This window comes from Chaetura pelagica, unplaced genomic scaffold (genome assembly GCF_000747805.2).
Source record: "Chaetura pelagica isolate M959 unplaced genomic scaffold, ChaPel_1.0 scaffold399, whole genome shotgun sequence".
Lineage (NCBI taxonomy): Eukaryota > Metazoa > Chordata > Aves > Apodiformes > Apodidae > Chaetura > Chaetura pelagica.
In genome coordinates this window covers 1-22,152 of record NW_009970719.1, presented here as the reverse complement: position 1 = coordinate 22,152, position 22,152 = coordinate 1, and the positions used below count along the sequence as shown (strand labels likewise).

At 39.7% G+C, this 22,152-nt stretch overlaps 1 protein-coding gene across 1 annotated transcript in view; it reads right to left on the bottom strand.

Moving 5' to 3' along the window:
- The window catches only part of USP45 (ubiquitin specific peptidase 45), a gene marked incomplete at its 5' end in the record, with an annotated part of 28,219 nt that extends 6,947 nt beyond the window's left edge, over positions 1-21,272 (bottom strand). The window contains 5 exons of the mRNA XM_010006321.1: positions 2,491-2,547; positions 4,657-4,748; positions 5,714-5,795; positions 9,523-9,610; positions 21,124-21,272. Coding sequence (XP_010004623.1) covers positions 2,491-2,547; positions 4,657-4,748; positions 5,714-5,795; positions 9,523-9,610; positions 21,124-21,272 — 468 coding nt within the window. The remainder of the gene's footprint in view (positions 1-2,490; positions 2,548-4,656; positions 4,749-5,713; positions 5,796-9,522; positions 9,611-21,123) is intronic.
- Between the last annotated feature and the right edge of the window lie 880 nt (positions 21,273-22,152).

Below are 22,152 nucleotides of genomic sequence, written 5' to 3'. Positions count from 1 at the left end.
TCCAGAGAAGGGCCACAAAGATGATTCAAGGGCTGAAGCAGCTCTGCTCTGAAGACAGGCTGAGAGAGTTGGGGCTGTTCAGCCTGGAAAGGAGAAGGCTCCAGGGAGACCTTATAGCACCTTCCAGTGCCTGAAGGGACTTCAGGAAAGCTGGGGAAGGACTTTTGACAAGGGCAGGGAGTGAGAGGACAAGGGATAATGGTTTTAAACTGGAAGAACGGAGATTTAGGTGAGACATCAGGAAGAAATTCTTTCCTGTGAGGGCAGTGAGACACTGGAACAGGTTGCCCAGGGAAGTTGTGGAAGTGCAATCCCTGGAAGTGTTGAAGGGCATGTTGGATGGGACTCTGAGCAACCTGGTCTGGTGGGAGGTGTCCCTGCCCATGCAGGGGAGTTGGAACTAGATGATCTTTAAGGTCCCTTCCAACCCAAACCATGCTATGATTCCATGATTCTATTAAATACTCTGCCTTACATATATGTGAAAATATGTAGCATGGGGGAAGAACCACCCCCAACCCACCCCTGCTCTTCTCAATTAAAAACCCCAAGTCCTGCAAAACCAGAGCAGATGCCTTCAGAGGAACACAATTCCTCTGCAGCTGATGGAGGCATTCTATGAAATGCTGAAAACACCAGTATAAATGTATTAAAAAATCTATCAGTGTTTACACTGTCTGATCCCAGAGGTCCCCTTCAGCCCAAGGACCCAGGGTCCCTAGATGCAAACCCAGTAAGATAGAATCTAACTTTCTGGACCTTAAGAAAAGGTTATAATCATTTTATTCATGTAAGTATCTACTAAAAACAGTACTGAATTTAAGTAATCTCAGACCTACACAATTACAACGTTCCAAATCTGAACTAATTTAAGAATCTATGCATTTATGACATTGGATGTGTACCTACATATAATAAACTTATATGGCAGTCCATGTATTTATGGAGAAGCATATATTTTAAGGCTTGAAATCAAAACTGTGTATATCCATAAACACCTTCATAAAGGTATGTAAAAAGAATTCACTGGAAGCAGTTATTTATTACATACTCTGTTTCTTACCCTCTCCTCTATTATAGGAAGTGAAAGATCAATGAAAGGTTCTTTTACTGTCGAAATCTTGAAGAAAAAGAGAAAATGCCAATTAAACATAAAGAACAATATATGGGGTTAGCACACAGCTCCCTTTTAAAAATCAAATTATTCTTAGAAACTACACAAAAAGCTATTTAGTCACAAGATGTATCAAACTACAATGAAGAACTTCCCACAAATTTATTTATTTTTTTTAAGGTAGCTCTGATATTCTTTTTCAACCTGCCCAAAATTTCAGCTGACTCAAGGGTCAGGCCATTCATCTGGGCATAAAATGGACCTACAAGCAAGTGTGGTGCTCAGTTTCTCTGAGCTCCAGATTTTCAAGTCATGTGGGCCTTCTAGATGGCACAATTCTGCAGAGAGGTAATTTGTAGGGTTTCCTGACCCTGGACACTTCTGCACAGGCATTTGACCTTGTAAGACTGTTAAGCAGCAAGGACTGGCTAATGACAGTTGCATGACAGGTTCTTAACCTGATTTCTCAGAAAAGGTTAAGTCAGGCTTCCTGGTTACAGCCAAAAGCTTTATTAAAAATTTTCACACCATAATATATAGTAGTTATTATTAAAAGAAATCCAATTACTGGGGAAAAGGGGACTGAAAAAAAACCCCAACCTTCTTTTCTGTACTGAAGTGTTATTTTGCCATCTCTAAGCCACATCAAATGGCTGAGCTGAAACTGGACATATCTGACAAATCATATATCTAAGGACATTCTCTCTCAGCACTTTCCCTGCCTTTATGACTAGAACATCTTATCCAAGCCTGCTCCTTAAGCTGCCTCCCTTGGTGTTATAAAATCCTTTCCAGAACTGACTTCATCTCTGGAAAGACTGTGAAAAACAAGGCCTTAAAAAAAAATAATCATGAAAAAAAAAAAAAATCATGTTGTACATTTAAGTTACTGAAGGGAGCCATGGCCTGAATTACTGTCCTCATTGCCCTTCTCTTAGATTTGTGACCCTGTCTTTCATGTATTAAAAAATCTATCAGTGTTTACACTGTCTGATCCCAGAGGTCCCCTTCAGCCCAAGGACCCAGGGTCCCTAGATGCAAACCCAGTAAGATAGAATCTAACTTTCTGGACCTTAAGAAAAGGTTATAATCATTTTATTCATGTAAGTATCTACTAAAAACAGTACTGAATTTAAGTAATCTCAGACCTACACAATTACAACGTTCCAAATCTGAACTAATTTAAGAATCTATGCATTTATGACATTGGATGTGTACCTACATATAATAAACTTATATGGCAGTCCATGTATTTATGGAGAAGCATATATTTTAAGGCTTGAAATCAAAACTGTGTATATCCATAAACACCTTCATAAAGGTATGTAAAAAGAATTCACTGGAAGCAGTTATTTATTACATACTCTGTTTCTTACCCTCTCCTCTATTATAGGAAGTGAAAGATCAATGAAAGGTTCTTTTACTGTCGAAATCTTGAAGAAAAAGAGAAAATGCCAATTAAACATAAAGAACAATATATGGGGTTAGCACACAGCTCCCTTTTAAAAATCAAATTATTCTTAGAAACTACACAAAAAGCTGTTTAGTCACAAGATGTATCAAACTACAATGAAGAACTTCCCACAAATTTATTTATTTTTTTTAAGGTAGCTCTGATATTCTTTTTCAACCTGCCCAAAATTTCAGCTGACTCAAGGGTCAGGCCATTCATCTGGGCATAAAATGGACCTACAAGCAAGTGTGGTGCTCAGTTTCTCTAAGCTCCAGATTTTCAAGTCGTGGGCCTTCTGGATGGCACAATTCTGCAGAGAGGTAATTTGTAGGGTTTCCTGACCCTGGACACTTCTGCACAGGCATTTGACCTTGTAAGACTGTTAAGCAGCAAGGACTGGCTAATGACAGTTGCATGACAGGTTCTTAACCTGATTTCTCAGAAAAGGTTAAGTCAGGCTTCCTGGTTACAGCCAAAAGCTTTATTAAAAATTTTCACACCATAATATATAGTAGTTATTATTAAAAGAAATCCAATTACTGGGGAAAAGGGGACTGAAAAAAAACCCCAACCTTCTTTTCTGTACTGAAGTGTTATTTTGCCATCTCTAAGCCACATCAAATGGCTGAGCTGAAACTGGACATATCTGACAAATCATATATCTAAGGACATTCTCTCTCAGCACTTTCCCTGCCTTTATGACTAGAACATCTTATCCAAGCCTGCTCCTTAAGCTGCCTCCCTTGGTGTTATAAAATCCTTTCCAGAACTGACTTCATCTCTGGAAAGACTGTGAAAAACAAGGCCTTAAAAAAAATAATCATGAAAAAAAAAATAAATCATGTACATTTAAGTTACTGAAGGGAGCCATGGCCTGAATTACTGTCCTCATTGCCCTTCTCTTAGATTTGTGACCCTGTCTTTCACCCCTGACATTTGATAGGGATTTACTGGCTTATTTTTACCTGCTGTGCAAGGGACTCAGCATGGTTTAAGTTCCAGTAAAGCAATCAAAGAGATGACAATCATTGTAACTATCATGACTGACTGCCTGACGAGCCATGTTCAAACAGAGGGTCCTCTAAAGTGTGAGTCTGCATGAACAAACATGAGCCAAAAAATATCTTTGCTGATGCAGGCAAAGGAAAGCACACACTGAACTCTTCCTCAGAGAGCTACAGGTGGTAAATTCCTGAGTCCTCTGCAGGCAGAATAGAAGAATCTAGCAAAAAACAAATTAGCCACACAAAATACATACAACCTCTATTCTGTATATAGTCAAAGTTCTTCATTGGTACCAGTAGCATTTTAAAGTGCACATCACACATGGGGAAGTTCACCTGGCACTGCAGGGCTGTGCTTAATTATTCAGAGTGATTGATTTACTTAATCTCTATAATATGAAATACAATGTTTTAAATGAGACACGGATGTAACATTCAACTAGAAAAGTCATGCAAAATTTTTCTCTTCCGAAGTTAAAGAAAATTGTAAGGATCATGGAAAGCATTTATGATGAAATGTCAGTAATATTAATTATGAAAGCATGATGCTGTTTATTAGAGTTATTACATTAATTATAAAAAAAATATTCCAAGGAAAAGAAAAAGTATTTTTTAGCATTTCCCCACTCATACTAATTCAAAATAAGTAATCACCAAATTTCAGGTATATCCCACCACTCATACTAATTCAAAATAAGTAATTCCCAATTTTCAGGTATATCCCAGAAGAGCAGGCAGGAGGATTTAAGTTTTAAGATAGGTAGGTGTTTTAAAAATACCAAATAAGATTGGGGTGTAACATGGCTGCTTACAGAATTTGGAACCTCCAGCCTTAAGTCAGATGTAAAATCAAGCCCAGTACTTGAATTCTTTTTGAATTCCAAAGACCCACCCATTCTTAGGTTTGGGAGGATAATGCTTTAAAAAAGGAATAACTAATTTTAAATGAGAAATTTTCAATAGTCTTGTTTATACAAACAAACAAACAAGTATAAAATTGGCAATACAATTTTATACTTTCAAGACAATGTCATCAAACCAGTATGTGATCTATTCCACATCAAACCAAATTCCAGAATACCTACATTTTCACATTCCTCACACATGACAGTGCTAGTCAATTCACCAACAAAGATCCTATCTATGAAGTTCATCTTCACACCCTCTCTTCCATATGCTGAAAAAACATTGCCTTTTTTAAATGTGAAAAATAACAGATCCAATGCCACACTATAAGCACAACACAATTCTTTCCAAGATTTATTGCAAAAGCACAATTTAAAACACATTCAAAACATTTTGAACACAATACAGTAACTAATACATCATACACTGTATTATCTCAATATTTTAAAACATTTTAGTGATACAAATCCCTTTTATCCTTCCCCACCTACTGTAAAGAATAATACTGTATCTCTCAAGAAGAAACTTTCAAAATAAAATCTCTCTTTTGAATACATAATATTGGGCTGCCTTGATATAGACACTAGAGTAGCAGACAAGTTGTGACCCCTTCTAAATGGTATTTGAAACTACAAAACTGTAAAAGATGAGACAAATGCCTGTTCTAATTTGTCTCTTTGCAGTAACTGTTGCAGATTTGGGAAGGGTAACTTTCAAAACAGCTTCATAATTATTAAGACTTTCATTAAAACAAAATTAGAACTTTTGCAGAAACACACACACACAAATTAATTTTAAACATCTTGTTCTGAATAAACATGCCTTTTCAAACAGCTTCCTATCTTGGCTTTGTCATGCTATTTAGAGTGCTCATAGTACCCGTGAGCAGACAGAAACCAGTTTTATTTCTGGAAAGTGGCCTCTCTGAGTGATAGAATAACTGTGGCTAGATAACAAACCTTGAAGATGCAACACACTATTTTAGAAAACAAAACTAAATTCTACCCATGATTACAAGAGGCATTATAAATACTTAATCCTGGCTACAAAGAGACATGTCAGCACATGCTAAACTCTGTCTCCCCTTGACACACACTAGGTGGCACCAGAATAACACATGATAAAAGTCTTGTTACAACAGTACTTGGGGATTGCTGCTTGCAATAGTCAGTTTTGAAGCAAGTGGTATTTAAAAACTTGTGCATTTTTTAAAGTATTCAATAAGGAGTTGCATACCTTTGACTTTTCTTCTGGTTTCTTCATCTGCTGTCTTAGTAGTTGGATTATTAAATGCTTTTAAGATACCAGTTTGTATACGCTAGAATTAAAAGAAAAAACAAATGAGACATTTAACAAGTATTTTAAGTGAAAACATTCTAAAAACTAGTGACATATTCGATTTTATCTATTCTTATTTCCATAAAATAAGCATAATTTAATATTTTAAAACTGTTGTTGTTCACTAACAGTGGCAAAGCTACATGAACTTAACTGGAGGAGGTAACCATACATAAACTTCCTCCCCTTAAAGAGGAAGACAACATAGAGAGCTGGAGTTTATCATGAAACCACAAGATTTTCAGGGAACAAACACTTTCCTGTTTCTTCCACTGTTTGGGAAGGAGAAATGCTGAAGCAAAACTGACAATTACTGACTGACCAGGATACAAAATACTTAAAGGCAGACAAGTATCTTTCAAGAGCTAGACTTCAGTGACTGTGTTTGGGTGGCATTATTACTTCCGTTTACTTTCTAACACTGCACATTTGGAAGTTATGATAGAAAACCTCAGGAGAGATACAAAACTTTCTATGAATCTCTACAAACTCCACATCTGCTCAAAAAATCCTAAGAACTACACTACTGAAAGAAGAATCAGAAAGGACATTGATAGAGTTGAGCTGTAGATGCATCTCAAAATGGGGGTCCTTCCCCTCCATTTCTCAGCTGTCCTGGGATAAGGAGATGTTGTATTCCCAAGAGACATACCCTGGCAGGGGAACTGCCCAGGCTGGTACAAAACGTGGCTCAGCCCAACCTTTGTCATGCTATGGAGAGGGAAGCTGGAGGCTGCAGGGGGCCACGGAACAATACAGCCTGCATGAACTGTGTTGCCCCTTTTTCCTGGCAGATGTCCACAAGCTCTAGTTCCATGTATGAGACTCTCAGGTCAGTGTGCAAGTGACATTTACAATGACATGTGTCACCGAAGTCACACATAGAGCAAAGTTCCATTCTAGAGACAAGTGATACCAAGCCTTCTGCAAGTAGACATCAGGAAGAAATTCTTCACCATGAGGGTACCAAGACACTGGAATAGGTTGTCCAGGGAGGGGGCATCCACAGCCTCCCTGTTTAAGGTGTTTAAGACCAGGCTGGATGAGGCTTGTGCAGCCTGGTCTGGTGGGAGGTGTCCCTGCTCATACCAGGGAAGTCGGACCTGATGATCTTTAAAGTCCCTTCCAACCATAACCATTCTATAAACAGAACAAGAAACAACTCTTGTTTGCAGGCAGCAAATAACACTTTCAAGCCCCAGATTACAGAAGTGTTATGATGACAGCCTTGGAGTTTGGGTTTCCAGTTCAGGCACCCATCAGCCGAAGTCACACTCCTACCTTACGAGTATGTGACCTGGCTTGTGAATTAACTCCCGCTGCCCCGAGCTCTGCTTTGTTCATCTTAAAGCCAACAATATACTAAAAGGCCTAATCAATAGGTAATTCATGAAGTTGAGCACCATAAATGGGTCTAGGGCCATAAGCAACCCTTTTGTTGAGATTAGCGCGTTGAACCATTTATTTAGGTCAAAGAAAGACACAGTCTTTGAATGGGCAGGGTGCTGTGGACAATGGCAGCAGACATTAATCAATTAGCAGCAGGGTTCAGCCACTTCAGGCCTGGGTGTGAAACCATCTCCAGCCCACATTGCTGGAAATGGCAGACACTATGTCATCTTTATTGTAGTATTGACAAGCTTTTATCTTAAAATCCACTGGTGTAAACACTCACTTCCTCATTTTTTTTTAACAGGATTAGGAAGAAGTTCAATGCTGGTGTTGGATACAAAAGACAGAAGTGTAATGTCATTTTCTGTTAGCTCCTTTTTTACATCTCATAAGTATTCTCAGCAAAGCTCTTGGGTTTTACAAACAATTAACCCCAGCAGGGACAGGGAGGTGGGGATGGCCACGTCCAGCTCTCTTGCAGGTGGATGGCAAAGCAGCCAGCAGCCCTTTCAGCAGGGCTGTTCCCTCTTCCCAGAGTGAAGTTTAAAAGCAGCGTGGAAGAGAAAGGTCAGTGCTGTAAGCCCTGCTACAGGATTCTGGTGGCAGACACGTTGCTGCAGGCAGGTTGTCCCCAGCCACAGCCCGCCTGGTGGGGAGGCCATGGGGCCTGACGTTTGCTGCTTGTCACACCACCCACACACCCTAAGCACAGGATAAGCAAATTAAAAAAATAAAAACAAATTAAAAAGAAAGAGCCCGAGGTGATAGAAATGTATTTGCAGTAATGGACCACGAGGGCAGCAGAGGGGTGTCAATGCAGGGCGAGGTGGGATCAACCCCCCTGCCTTGTGATGGGGGCAGCAAAAATACTGTCCAAGAGGTCACTTCACATTCTCACCATGTTCTATGACTCTTTTGTGGTAGCAACTATAGCTGTCACCACTCTTAATCATAAATGACTCAACAGGCAAATGCAGGTTATAATGTCAGCACCTCACTGGTGAAACAATAGATCAACTTGAGGAGAAAGCACAATCGCCCACTGGAGAAGCTGCTGAGTTGTTGCAATAATCCTTCCTGAGTTTGCTGAATCCTCATTTGTGAAGCAAATATAGTTTTATTACATGAAAATCAACAAGCAACAAAATAGTGTCTTCCTCTACTGCAAAACCACAGCAACTGCTGTTAGGGAAGCTGCTTCTGTTGCATGCCCTGTGCAACGCCTCATTTTGTAAGCATGACAAAGTCAAGGTTTAGCTGCTTCTCCCTGTAGTTCAGTTCAGCTGCTGATCAATTGCTCTGCTGACAAGATCAATTTATATACTAATATTTTGGTAGGATGGGGATTTGTTCAGTGCTACCCCAGTGCCAGGAATTGGTGAAGATACAAATTGATACCTCATCTCCAAGATAATTCAGCTCAGGATCATGACATTCATCAAATCACTAAATGGGGGGGAAGAGGAAGTATCTGGTCAGTACAAGATTTGGGGACCTCCTTCTGATGAGACTTAGAAAAGCCTGTTGTACCAAAATAGTCAGGCAGATGAAATCTTATACCACCAAAATAGTTCATGCAAGCAAACACACACCTTCTTGTATTCAACAATGCAGGAGGCAGAGAGAGCAAAGGAAAAGAGATATGAGCAAAACCACACAGGGACATTTCTAATGTAATTGGTTATATACTCAGCATGCTGAGGTATAGATTTTAAATAATGAAAAGCATCACTTTACTTATAAAACAAGTACTTCTTTATACTTTAAAAATACACAAGAAACTTTGCAAGGTTTTATTTTTGTCCTTGTTTTTTTTTATTGATTGAACTAGATTTAAATTCAAATTATGAGCAGGGCCACAGTTTGGAGCTGCAAATTTCTGTTCCAAAGCTTTAAAGTGCACTTTGTCACCTACATCAGAGGTTCTAACTTCTACTCTCTTGACTCCTCAGAAGTCCTTTTTTTGTCCTTTTTTTTTTTTTTTATATAAAGGCAAACAATTCAGATTCCTAGTTATCATGATCTACTTACAGAATCACAGAATTATCATGGTTGGAAAAGACCTCTAAGAACATCAAGTCCAACTGTCCACCTGGGGTGGGAGGGGAAACTGAAACTTTGATTCCAATCAGCAATCTTAACATGCCAAGATGAATATAATCCAATTCTCTTTCAAAAACTCATTATAAGATAACAAAAATGGCCACTCCTGCTCCAATAAGCACATCTTTAAAACACTGGGAACACAAAGAACATCAAAGAAAGGCCTAGTAATTACCAAATAAGTTGTTTAAAAACATGCCCAAAGACATTACCTTTGTTTCTTCAATCCTCATTGCATCCAACAGATAGTGCAGAAGCTCCTGGCTGTCCTGCTGCTGGAACCCCTTAAATCGAGGAGCCCTAGGAAGAAGCAGTAAGGAAATCTGAGTTTACATTGGGAGGATCTTAACGAGAGAGTATTCATGAGATTCTTGCTGGATGCCAGAATTCTGAAGGGGTGCAATCCCTGCTGGACCTGATGAGGCACCCTCAGGTTCTTTAAATGGTCACAAACCTGCTCTACACCTACGGAGGGGAGTAATTCATTCTCCCAGTCCCTGCTTTCACCTTCTGTGGCCTTTGTGTTGAGGTTGGAGCACTTGCCAGAGAAGATTGAAGCCAAGAAGTCATTGAGGACCTCAGCCTTCTCAGTATCCTGTGTTGCTACCTCACTCTTTTCCTTCAGGAGAGGGCCTACACTCTCCTTGGATGTCCTTTTCTCCCCAACATACCTAAAGAAGCTTTCCTTATTGTTCTTAACATCCCTGGCAAGATTTAATTCTAGCAGGGATTTGGCTCTCCCAACCTGATCCCTGACTGCTCAGACAACCTCTCTGTAATCCTCTCAGGATACCTGCCCCAGCTTCCACCCCCTGTTTGCTTCCTTCTTCAGCCTGAGCTTTTCTAGGTGCTGCTTAGTCATCCCTGCCAGCCTCTTGGAGTTTCTACTTGACTTCCTCTCAGTTGGGATGCAATGCTCTTGGGCCTGGAGAAGATGATCCTTAAGTATCAGCCACCTTACATGGGCCCCTGCAGGATGTTATCCCAAGACACTCACTGGAGCAGATCCCTGAAGAGGCTGAAGTCTGCCCTTCTGAAGTCAAGGGTAGTAAGCTTGCTGTGAGCCCTCCTTGCTGCCCTAAGGATCTTGAACTCCACCATTTTGTGGTCACTACAACCTAGGCTGCCCTTGAGCTTAACTTCCCTCACCAGCCCTTCCTCGTTGGTCAGGAGAAGACCCGGGTGGCAGACAGACCTGCTCCAACCCCATCAGAATTGGATCCTGCATGGCAGTCCCCATGGGGACTTCCCCGGCCATCCCCAAAACTTCATTTTGGGCTCAGGGTGTGATGTGGCCTGCAGGAAAAAGCCACCAGGCTGCAGCTCTCCAGCTGTGATTTTGTTGTGAGGTGAGTGGTGAGAACTTCTTGCAAAACCACATGTCACAGCTCTCCTTTTTACCATAAGGCTGAAGGAAGGAGGCTTTATTCTGTTTTTCAGATCCACACAAGCTAAAAAGCATTACAGCTGTAACTAAAAAGGTGCTGCTTCTGCATTAATAATAATGTCATTATTTTGGGGTGATACTGAAGGACTACAAGCCCACCTCCTAGAATGACATATACTGGCTACCCAGGGTAAACAGATCTAAATCTCCAATTGCAACAGCTTCTTCTTGGGAAATAAAAATTTTTAAAAGTAATAAAAAATTAAAAATAAATCAGTGTACTTCCAAACTTTTAATCTCTGGAAATTCACAGCCTCAAAGGAAAGGGTCTACGTGCCTTAGAAAATACACATCTGAGGTGTTGCCTCAGATTATGCCCTCCTTCAAGCTGTCCCCTCTGTGGTGTCTGGCCATAGCACCAGCAGAGAGCAACCAGCCTGTGAGGCAGCCCAAGGATGCAGGAAGGACCCTTCCACTGGCTGAGTTTGTACCCTCATGCCTTGCTACCCAGAACAAACAAAAAGCAAAGGCTGCACTGGGAAGGCAATTCTTTTTTAGCCTTCTTAGACCAGCAGCAGCATCCACATGGACCTCACAAGCCAAAAGAGGAAAAACGTGTTTCAGACTATGTCATCAACCTCACCAGAGAAGTTTTAGCCAACTGAGGGGGTAACTGCACCTGTTCCTAAGACAGCCACCCACTAGTCTCGATCATTGCTACTGAAAACCTTTTTAAACTATTTACAGCATCTAAATATAATCCAAATATCATATTTTGTAGGCATTACAAAATGTGCTTACAAATACATGGATAGATCTTCAGGTGTTATCCTTATTAAGATAACCATAGCTAGAAGGCTTCTCATGAACAATTTGGATCTCCAGCTTCTTGCAACTCCAAATGAGACTGTGTAAATACTCACTTTTAACATCTCTCTACTCACATTACCTATAACTTACAGGGTCAAGTTGTGCCAGGGGAGGTTCCGATTGGATATTAGGAAAAATTTATTCACAGAAAGAGAGGTGAGGCCTTGGAACAGGCTGCCCAGAGAGGTGGTGGAGGCACCATCCCTGGAGGTGTTCAAAAAATGAGTGGACATGGTGTTTCAGGAGATGGTTCAGTGGTCAGGGGTTGTAGGGTGGATAGTTGGACTTTATGATCTTGAAGGTCTTTTCCAACCTTCATGATTCTATGAATTTACTGGCCAAACCATACCTGTGTTTCCAGGCAGGTTACCCTTTAGCTCTTTAATTACAGTCTTGGATCAGTTAATCTGCTCCAGTAAAGCCACCAAATTGCAGCTGTGGTGACTCTTTGCTGCGGAGAAGAGCTCACGCAGGTGTAACCACACACGCCTCTTCCAAAATCCAGCACAAGAGACAACAGGCTGAGCAGAGCTCCAACAGGAATGTTATCACACTGGCAGAGTGACCAGAAAAACCAACCACTCACTGGTTTACTCAATTGTATTAAACATGTGTTGAGCCAGTTTTCATTCCCAGCCTCAGACTGTGTGCTCTGGCCAACCTGTGCACTGAGCTGAAAACATGGTTCAGTATTTTCTCCAGGCACAATGATCTTGGCCAGCCACGTTCTTCTGCTGCTCTAGAGCTCCTGAAGGTCAGGTTTCTTTCCCACCTATACACTAAGGCTGCTCAGGTTTGCCTTGGATATTTGTGCTCGTGGATAGGAGAAATGAGAGGCCAACAGAAGATGCACGAGATGTGCCAGGTGCCTGCAACAGGAAAAGGTGATGTTGGGCAAGACACTGAGATGCCAAGTTAGGGGACAGCAGCCCTGGGCTACATGCAGGACAGTGGTGCATGGGGCTCTGTTCTGAACTGCTCACTGGAGGCACTTTGGGATGTAACTGGAGAAGGATCTAAGATGATGAGGCATCTGGGGTCAGTGTCTAAAATTAAGTGGACTAAATCTGGACGTGCACATGCACAGCAACATGTTCACATTTACAAGCATGATACTTTCACATTCATACTTTGTATCTACTTTCTGAGACAAAGTTGGCAATATCCCTAATTAAAAATCATTTCATGATGCTGCTCAATGTTGAGGCTCAATATAAAACTTGGCATCAGCAGAGTGGGTGAGTTTATTTAGCGTTCTTTCTAAAGCAAATTTTGTTTGTTTGGTCTTTGGTTGGGTTTTTTCCTCTGCATGTGCAGGTCAACCTAAAAAATAATTTCTTTTTTTTTAAAGAAAGAGCAATAAAATGCTTCTTAAAAATATTATTGTTTAGTATTATAAAAATGCAGGGGTTTGCTTCTATTAATATAAAATTCTTTCTTTCAAATTAAGTTTATTATTAAAACCAAATGCACTCTGAAAAGCACTAGGCCCTTGTTTTGAACCATATAAAATAGTCAAAATACATTAAAAAAAAATAAATAACATATTTACCCACAGGAATGTGAACAAACATTTTCACTTTTCAGTTTCCTAAATCAGTTTCTCATTGTTTTTTTTCACTGAAAGGCCAGGAATCTGAAATAATCTTTCGTTTTCATTTAAACCAGTTTAAATCAATTCAATTCCAATTTAGTCACAGTATTATCAATATTTACAAGACATTTCTTGTTTTGCTGAGACAACGAGAATCAATGAGCATATGCAGCCTGTCTCCTTCAATATATGCACACTAGTAGCTCCTTGCATTTACACAACCTGGTTCCTGGTACTAAGAGGTATTACTATTTTTTGGCCACAGAAGCAGGGCCACTGCAAGAAACATTATACTAAAAAGGACAAAATAGGAACAATGACTTGACAAAGAAGCAAGCAAGAACTCCATCACAGTTACAGGAGGTACTTCTCATAGTAAGGACACCTCACAGAACTAGATCTTTGATGCAAACACAGAAAAAAGCCCCACCTACACCATTCATTACTGCTTGTGGTTTGCAGTGTAACCTCCCACTGATGAACCTATAATAATCATAATCATAATAATCATAATAATAATAATTTGAAAATTCAGATTTAAATTAATTTCCTACATGTTCCATACCATTTTATGAGCTTTAATGAAAGGAGGAAAAAGTTCACTCAACCACAGCATTTTTTTGTTTCTCTTAGGCTTTCATTTTACTAGCATATAGTGCATCTACAAGGACAAGACTATTTAGGCTTCTCCGTGCTCATACTAAGTCCTTGTCCAACCTCACATAAATTGCTGGAATTTTAATGGCAACAAGGATGGTGGGAATAGAACACCTAACACTTTAAAAGTGAAGTGGCAGGGAAAGTGACTTGTAAAGATGGTATGTAAGGTTTGAGTCATTTACTTTGACTGACAAATCACATCATTAACACTGCTTAACATACAGTTAATCTGTCAGTCATGTACACAGCACATCAGGGAACGTTGCATATAATTCTAAATGTCTGGTGTTCTGTGAAAAAAAAAAATATTGAGATTTGTTCTTGGGGAGAAGCAACAAAAGAAAACCAAAAAATAACAATCAGTAAAGATGAGGGAGGGAATTTCACACCCACACAATGCATTTGCTGGAAACCTCCTACACTCACCAACCAGTATCAGGGCGGGGGGGGAAAGGAATTAAACCATGGTGATACACAGAAATCTGACAACTAAAAGATGTGCACTCTCGTCTCCTTGAAAATATGCTTCAAGCAAGATCCTTGGCAAAAGTAGGGGACTTGAAGATGGTTGGTTGGGTTGACCGCTCACAGATGTGCTGACATATGGAAGCCAGTGCCAATGCGCTACAACCTGTTGTACAGTGTCAGCAGGATAATGACAGAACAGGTTGAACTCCTGCTAATGGCCATACGTGGTGAAGGACAACTGTGACATCTACATGTGCACTACTCAGTTAGCCTCTCATCTGGAGACCAGCTATAATTGCTTGGCTGTCAGTGAAAGAAATACTTCTCATTATTAGCTACTTCCTAGAATGTTCTCGTGACAAAAACTTCATATCAACCTAATTTTTAATAGGAAAAGAAACAAAAAAACCCAACAACAGTCCTCTAAGCATTTAACACTTCAATTCCTACCATATATCCATCTGAGGGAAATTAAGCTATCCTTCAAAAGCAAAACTGGGATACACATACAGTCATTCAATAATATTGCACAGAACTGCCACACTTTTACTATGTCTAATGAAACTCCTCTCCAAAATCATCCCGTCAATGGTTACCATCTTTGAGCAGAAGAGAGCCTAATACCTGGGAAACTTAAGTAACAATAAGTGCTTGGGAAAAGAAAAGAGAACACAGTTATTTGATTTTTTTCCAGTAGCGCAAAATGCAGAGGAACCCCTTTAATACTGCACTACATTACAGAGAAGCAAAGTAAAACATTCAGCCACTGTTTTGCCTGAGATAAGAAATTTTGCTTATTTGCAGATGAAGATGTTCATGTCTCAAGACTGAGCAGTTACCAATGGAAGATAAAAAATAAGCATGGAAAGGCCCAGTTTATAGAAGTGACCACAACAGTGACTTACCTTTCCCAGTGGCACTATCAAATACCTGTTCACTGTCACTATAGAATAGTTAGATACAAAAGTTTTGTTCTTCATAACACAGTAATTTGCACTATGATCCCAAGTTATAAAAGAGAACAACAACCTACAGCATGATTTATCCTCATGATTAATCTTATCTCAAACCTGCCCCACAGACATAAGAGTTCTGCTACTACACTTGGCAGGAAAAAAACAAGGGAACATGGGCATGTTCCCACATGTAACTAACAAATAACACCAGACATGCCAGTCCTGTCTTGATGGCATGGACAGACAGCACTCAGCTCTCCTTTGAATGTGCTGGCTGATTTCTTTCATCTTTTCCTATCTAGCCTTCTCTCAAAAGAGAAAAGGAGGCAGCATTATTTTCTTATGATGTCCCAGATCTCTGGTACCTGAGGAAAATATGCTTGTTAGATGTAGCTCTGTATGGACATAATAAGTGAGATGCTACAACAGAGCCATTTCCCACTTGGCCATCAGAGGGAATGACTCTTTTTATTGAGTAATGGAAATACTTGTCTGGGGAAATGTCTTCCTACTAGTTGGTAGTCATGTCATTCATGACCATCTTGCACTCCTATAAAAAAGTCTTCTCTATAATTCTTATTTATTCCTTTAAGTCCTTCTAAGATTTTCAGCAGTGCTCTGTGACAGCACACTCCACAAGTTAGCTCTACAAAATGTCTTTTAAAATTGTTTTTTTTCCCCTGGCTCTAAATCTGTTGCCTTTCAGTTTCACAGACAGCTCCCTGAACTCTTATGAGGGCAGTTAAATAAGCACAGCTAATTTATCCTTTATAATTTGTGTTTTCTCTTCCTGTCATGTCTCCTTTTCACGTCCTCTCCTGCCTGAAGTCCTTCGTGATGTGAAGGCTCCCTATTTTTGCTACCTCTCCCTGAAGCTCCAAACTGGTTTTATATTGTAACATTCTATTCTGGTTAACTTGATACACATCCAATATACCGAATTATTGGTTTTCTTCTTCATTGTATCTACAAACAGAACAGACACCTGAGTTTTCCAAAATGCTGCACAGATCTTCCTCCTGAGTGGGAGAAGTGAACACAAAACTCAGGAACAAGTGCAGATGATTCCTGCCAATGCACACAACCTACATATGGAATGAATCTCCTTTGCACTCATAAACAGCATCCATCCAGCTTTGTTAAGTTCCTCCTAAAATTCTTAACTGAAATAAAGACATGCAATCTGTCAACTGCTGATGCACAGAGAGAAGATTCAAGCTCCTGTTGTCAGAAAGCTCCTGAATATGATGCAGCAAGTCAGGGACTCAGTTCTTCACAGCTGGAAACATCAGCCACGTGTCTTGCTGCTATTACCTTTAAACGGTAAAACTAAAATGGGAAATGGGAAAAACAACTATGCTGGAAATACTCTCTAAAAAGAGCTTTTTCTCTACAGCAGTATTATTTTAAAAGAAAAGGCTCAAAAATACTCCTAATTAATGAGAAAAACCCTGTTTCCTTCACCCTTTAAATCTTGTACAACATTATGTTAGTTTCCCTTAGCATTTCCTCTCAGAAGTGATAAATGCTGAATGCTCCAAGAATTGTTTATGTTACCCTCCAAAACTAGTCAAATAGTTCTAACTGCACATGACCTCTGCTTTGTCAGTCTTAAGTTATATCTACCTTCTGCACCTGAGAAGGAAGGATGAATGAATGAATGCTCCTTGGGGAGGGAAGACCTGTGTATATTTTGTGACCACCAATAAAACCTTGGTTAGGCAAGTATTTTTTCCTGCATGTTAATATAGCAACATAATACCCCTATAATTAATTAATTGGTGGAGGTCTGAAGCAGCTAAAACCTGTAACTTGTTTCTGGACTCATCATTTACATGCTGCAACTTTTACTTGCTTTCTAAGCTTTCGTCCACCAATAAAATTATGAAATCATAGCAAATAAAGGAAATAAAATGTATGTCCTCTTAATCCATCAGCGTTGTGTTAGTCACCAAGTCTCCAGATAAGTCAGAAGTCTGCAGTCCTGATATTCAGCATAGTGGAAAACCAACAGAAGGGCCCCGTAGCTATGCTCACAATCTGTCCTCACAAAACATCTGACAGCTGCAACACTAACAAAATTAACAGTGGATGAATTAGTACCAGACGCTAAACAGTTGCTATAGGAAGACTCATCCATTTCTTTCCTTCTTCTCCCCTTCTCCAACCTGGCTACTCCACCACTTCATAAAATTAACACTTGCTATCTTTTTTTTTTCTTTTGTTATTTAATAAAAAGCACCACAAATACCCTTTCATACACAAGATGATGAACTTCATGCCATGATCTCCCTAGACTCTTAAAGACACAGCTTGCAGTCGAAAGGACAGTGTCTCAGTTCTCTCACTGCTTTTGAGCAGCAAACATGCAGAGTTTCTCACTCACAGGTTTTGGGATCCCACCTGAACATGGCAGTCTCTGCTCCCTTTCTTTAGAAGCTCTCTGCCTGTACCTACCTGTACTTCTACATGCCCTTGGCCTCTCCCTTCCCTTTCCTCCTCCTTTCCCTTTTCCCTTCCCCTTCCCCTTTTCCCTTTCCCTTCCTTTCCTTCCTAGGTCTTCTTTCACTGAGAGCTTTCCTTTAAATTTTTGAGCAGGGATGCCCAACTCAAAGGTGAGCACTCACACTCATACTGCAACATCTGAAGGAGGTAAAATCCTCAAGTCCTACAAGAGCATCAAAAAAAAACCAACTCTGGGCATCTAATTTGGAAGTGCTACGCTGGCACTGAAGTGGAAATGAGGACAAGTGTCAGGAATTAAATTATACAGCGACCTTTACTGTATCTTGTGTCAACTGATCCAGCATGAAAATACATCACCATTCAGCCAGGAGATTAAAAAAACCACACCACCACCCAAACTCATCAATACCAATTTAATTTTTTAAAAACTAATATATTAAAAAAACCATATAAATATAGATTAAAGTATATGTCTGTATATAAATATATATATATATTTATTATATATATATATATATATAAAAGTATAATCCAAGTGTGTCATCAGGGACAAGTAACCATTTTTAAAGGATCAGCTACATATGCGCAATATGTTATTAGGAAATGGCTGGTTTACTTTTTGGCTCAATAGCTCACTGTAACAGTCCTGACAAGTAGACAGATTAAAGTATATACAGAACAGCAGCACATCATCCCCCACTGACAGCTTTGGCATTGCCAACACCCATGTTTGTAAGAATGCTGATAAGATTTGGAAGTGATTACACTAGATATTAAGTAAAACGTCTATATTCTGCATGGCCACTCAGTGTTTTGAAAGCTACAAGCAACAACTCAAAATAATGCTGTGGTAAAAACTGGGACTGGGAAGACAATTCCTGGGTCACTGATTCCAACTCTCGATACTACAGACAAGTACATCCTATAATACAACCTGCTTCATCAATTATTTAATGAGGAAAGGTATGGTCATATACTGTAGACTGGGACAGCAAGATCTGTGATGGGGAGAGAATAAATTAAAAAAAACAAAACAAAAATGAGCTTGCAACTGGAGTCAGCAAACTTTTAATTAAAATACAGAAAACCAAAACATTATTATTAGAAGTCCTTCCTCACACCCTTCTCCCCAGTAGTTCACTGACTTGTCCTTCTCTGGCATATCTCTCTGAAAACAACCTTTTGTTTCTTCAGTGTAGTTCTTCCTTTTACATTTATCCTGTCATCTCTTTAGGAAAAATGCTGTTTGTACTTCACATGTTAGAAAAAGTTTGTGCTCGTGCGTGAAGACCTCAAGTACTGCATGACTTTCAGATTACTTTATCATTACAACTTCTTGGCACGATTCAAAAAGCAGTTTACAGAGAATGGTGCAGCAACAGAATTCTTCCTAGCTGGGATTCCTGCAGTCTTGCCATGCTCTTTCATTTCAGCTTTGCTAAAGAGTAGAAAGGCAACTATAAAAGATTTTAAAAGGCTTTGTAGAAATGGCATGACAGAACACTGCATTCGTACTGTTTAAGTTCATATATAAGAAATGTATTCATTTTGCAAAGGTAAAGATTCCCTATTCTTCTACTTCCACCACCTCAGACTGCTGAATTTGCTGAAATCCTCCCTTTCTTCTTCCTTGCTTGTCTCACTACCAGTAACAAAATGATCAAAAGACCAAAACCTTCTGTCATACCTGTGAAACCAGTTACTGCCCCAGACCACCTAACTTCTTGCTAACAGGATGTGACTGACATTTTTGTTATCAACACAAGAGCTAGTAAAAAATTTATATCTAAGTTGTGTCCTGCAAGGCTGACAAAATATGAAGTAGGGATGAAGGCAAGAGATGCCAGAAGCTGACAGATACATGTCTAAACAGCAATTTTGCTGCCCATACTAAAATATGCTTCATTTTCAGCTGGTAGTTAAAAGTATATGCCCATCTTAAAGACCAAAAAACCCCAAACAAACAGAAAAAGAACAACAACGAGATACCTGATATACTGTGTTTCCATCACTTGACTATACAAACAAAAACATACAGAGCAAATACAAAATAGCTTCAAAAATACAATGCCATCTGAAGTCCACAGCATCATTATTATTTTACAATGAGTTTGCTAAGGTGGGTTTCAATGCATCATCTTTTCTTCATCATATTTTTCCTTCTACCCTTAACACTCAGAGAAAAAACTATTCCCATTGAATACTTCCCTTCCATTTCTCAACCAAATTTTGTCCTTAGAACCACATTTTTGAGTCAGCCCCAAAACAGGAGGAGGAAACAACCTGATTTTCTTCCCTATATATTTTTATCCAAGGTAAATAATGCTTAACAGAGAACAGCACAATTTTACTCAAAATCACTCTAAAAACACGTTACATACATTTCCTTTTGCAGCTCAAAAGAATCAAAAAAAGTCAAGAAGAATATAAAAAACAGAATATTATGGTTCTGAAGTTGAATTTTGAGGATGAAGTAATAACTGATTTCTATATCACAATTAAATTGTCCCTATTCTAGTCTAAAAGCTTTTGTTTCTTTATACCATATTTTAAACCCATGTTTACACAGTGAGGTTGCCCTGGAATACCATGGTAGGAGGCTGCCACTTTTCTCCTAACACTCTTACTGCAGAATGCTTAAAATTCAAAAAAAATAATACCTTAGCAAATAAATTAACGTGTGCTGTTAATATTTTTTAATGTGAGGTTCAGTTATATCAACTTCCAATTACTCTGCTTCTACAGCTTTTTTTTACTTGTAAGTTCAATATTTAAACATTTCTACCAACTTTCAAATCGGTCCTCCACAGGTGTTTTAAAAAGCAGGATTGTTTACATTATAATTGAAGGTACCTACAAAGCACCACTGTAAACATTTTCCACCCCAAGAAACGAGAGTTTCCTTAGGGCTTATAAACTCTTTGCAATCTGGAGCCATATGCCATTTCAGTATTACTGCTTCAAGTCTTGACTTGTTAGACCCTTTTTAATTTTGACTTGATGCCAAGGTCAGACATCATAGCAGAGGTTTCCCATTTAAAAGCCTATCCTTTTTTTCCAGAATACCTCCATACACTTTGCAGTATTAACCCAGCTTTATGCTAGTATGCAACAAAACCTGAAAGGTAATTCTATTCTCTTCAGTTTTACCATGACACCTTCTGCTCCCTCATACTCAGTTCAAAGACCCTCGAAAGTTAGTGGTTATGGCCACAGATTTCACAAAGAGCAGGTACAACCCTGCAGCACAACAAGTTACTCTGCAACTTTAAAACATGAAAAAGATATTTTCTGGACTGCCCAGTAAAAATCTACTGGCACCTTAGAAAGGACAACAGACAAGGCACACTTACAAACATGTAACTGGAAATTAAAAATAAATAAATACATAAAAAATACTGACAATACCTACTTTTGACAAAGCTGGCTGAACAGCACTTTGGGAGAAAGAGGCCCTTTTCCAGCCTCCCTCATGCTGTGAAGGAACAAGAACATTGCTGAAGTCAAGGGTCCTGGGCTGGAGAGGTTTACCACCAAAGGATCCTTCAAAGCAAAGGCAAACTGCACATCAGAGTTCAAAGTTAAAAACACACAAGATTTATTTCACATTAGTACATTTAAGGCAAAGAATAATGTAACTTTCAGTTTTAGGGATGTTTGGGTTTTGTGGTTTCTAAATGTTGATGACTGAAACAGCTTATTATTGAAGCAGCAATAGTTGCAAAACCTAACAATTCTCATCCAGCAAATTGGTTGGTAATTAATAACTTTGGAGACTGTGATGTCAATGAGCCAGTCTGGTTCTCACAAAACTGAACTATCTCCTGTATTTCCTGCTTTACTCTTACTCCCATGTGCACTGAAATTCAGCTGGAGAGACAATGAGGACAACCTCCTCCAAGGGCCAGCACAACACAGAGCTCAGTGGCACTGTCTGCTCAACCTTAGGGAAGTGATGGCCAGTTTGTCTGACATGTGACCTGCATACCAGAGTTTCCACACAGCTGGCAGCCACATACCCTGTTCCTCCAGGAACAAGCACCAGGAAGTGGTTCACATCAGGAGCAACAAGTAGAGCCCTGCCATGGCAGGTGGGGACAGGCACAGGGTGCCCCCTGCACAGCCCCTTCTGCTGCGATATTTGCCCCAGACAGAAGGTCCCTGGACTGGAGGAGCTGGTCAGGAGCCATCAGAGCCAGCCTTTGAACAGCAGACACTCTTGTACTGCTTACATGCCACAGGTGTCTCAACAGGACAGGCACAGGGTGCCCCCTGCACAGCCCCTCCTGCTGTGATATTTGCCCCAGACAGCAGGTCCCTGGACTGGAGGAGCTGGTCAGCAGCCACCAGAGTCAGCCTTTGAACAGCAGACACTCTCGTACTGCTTACGTGCCACAGGTGTCTCAACAAGCACAGATGACCAGCTCTCCCCCTAACACAC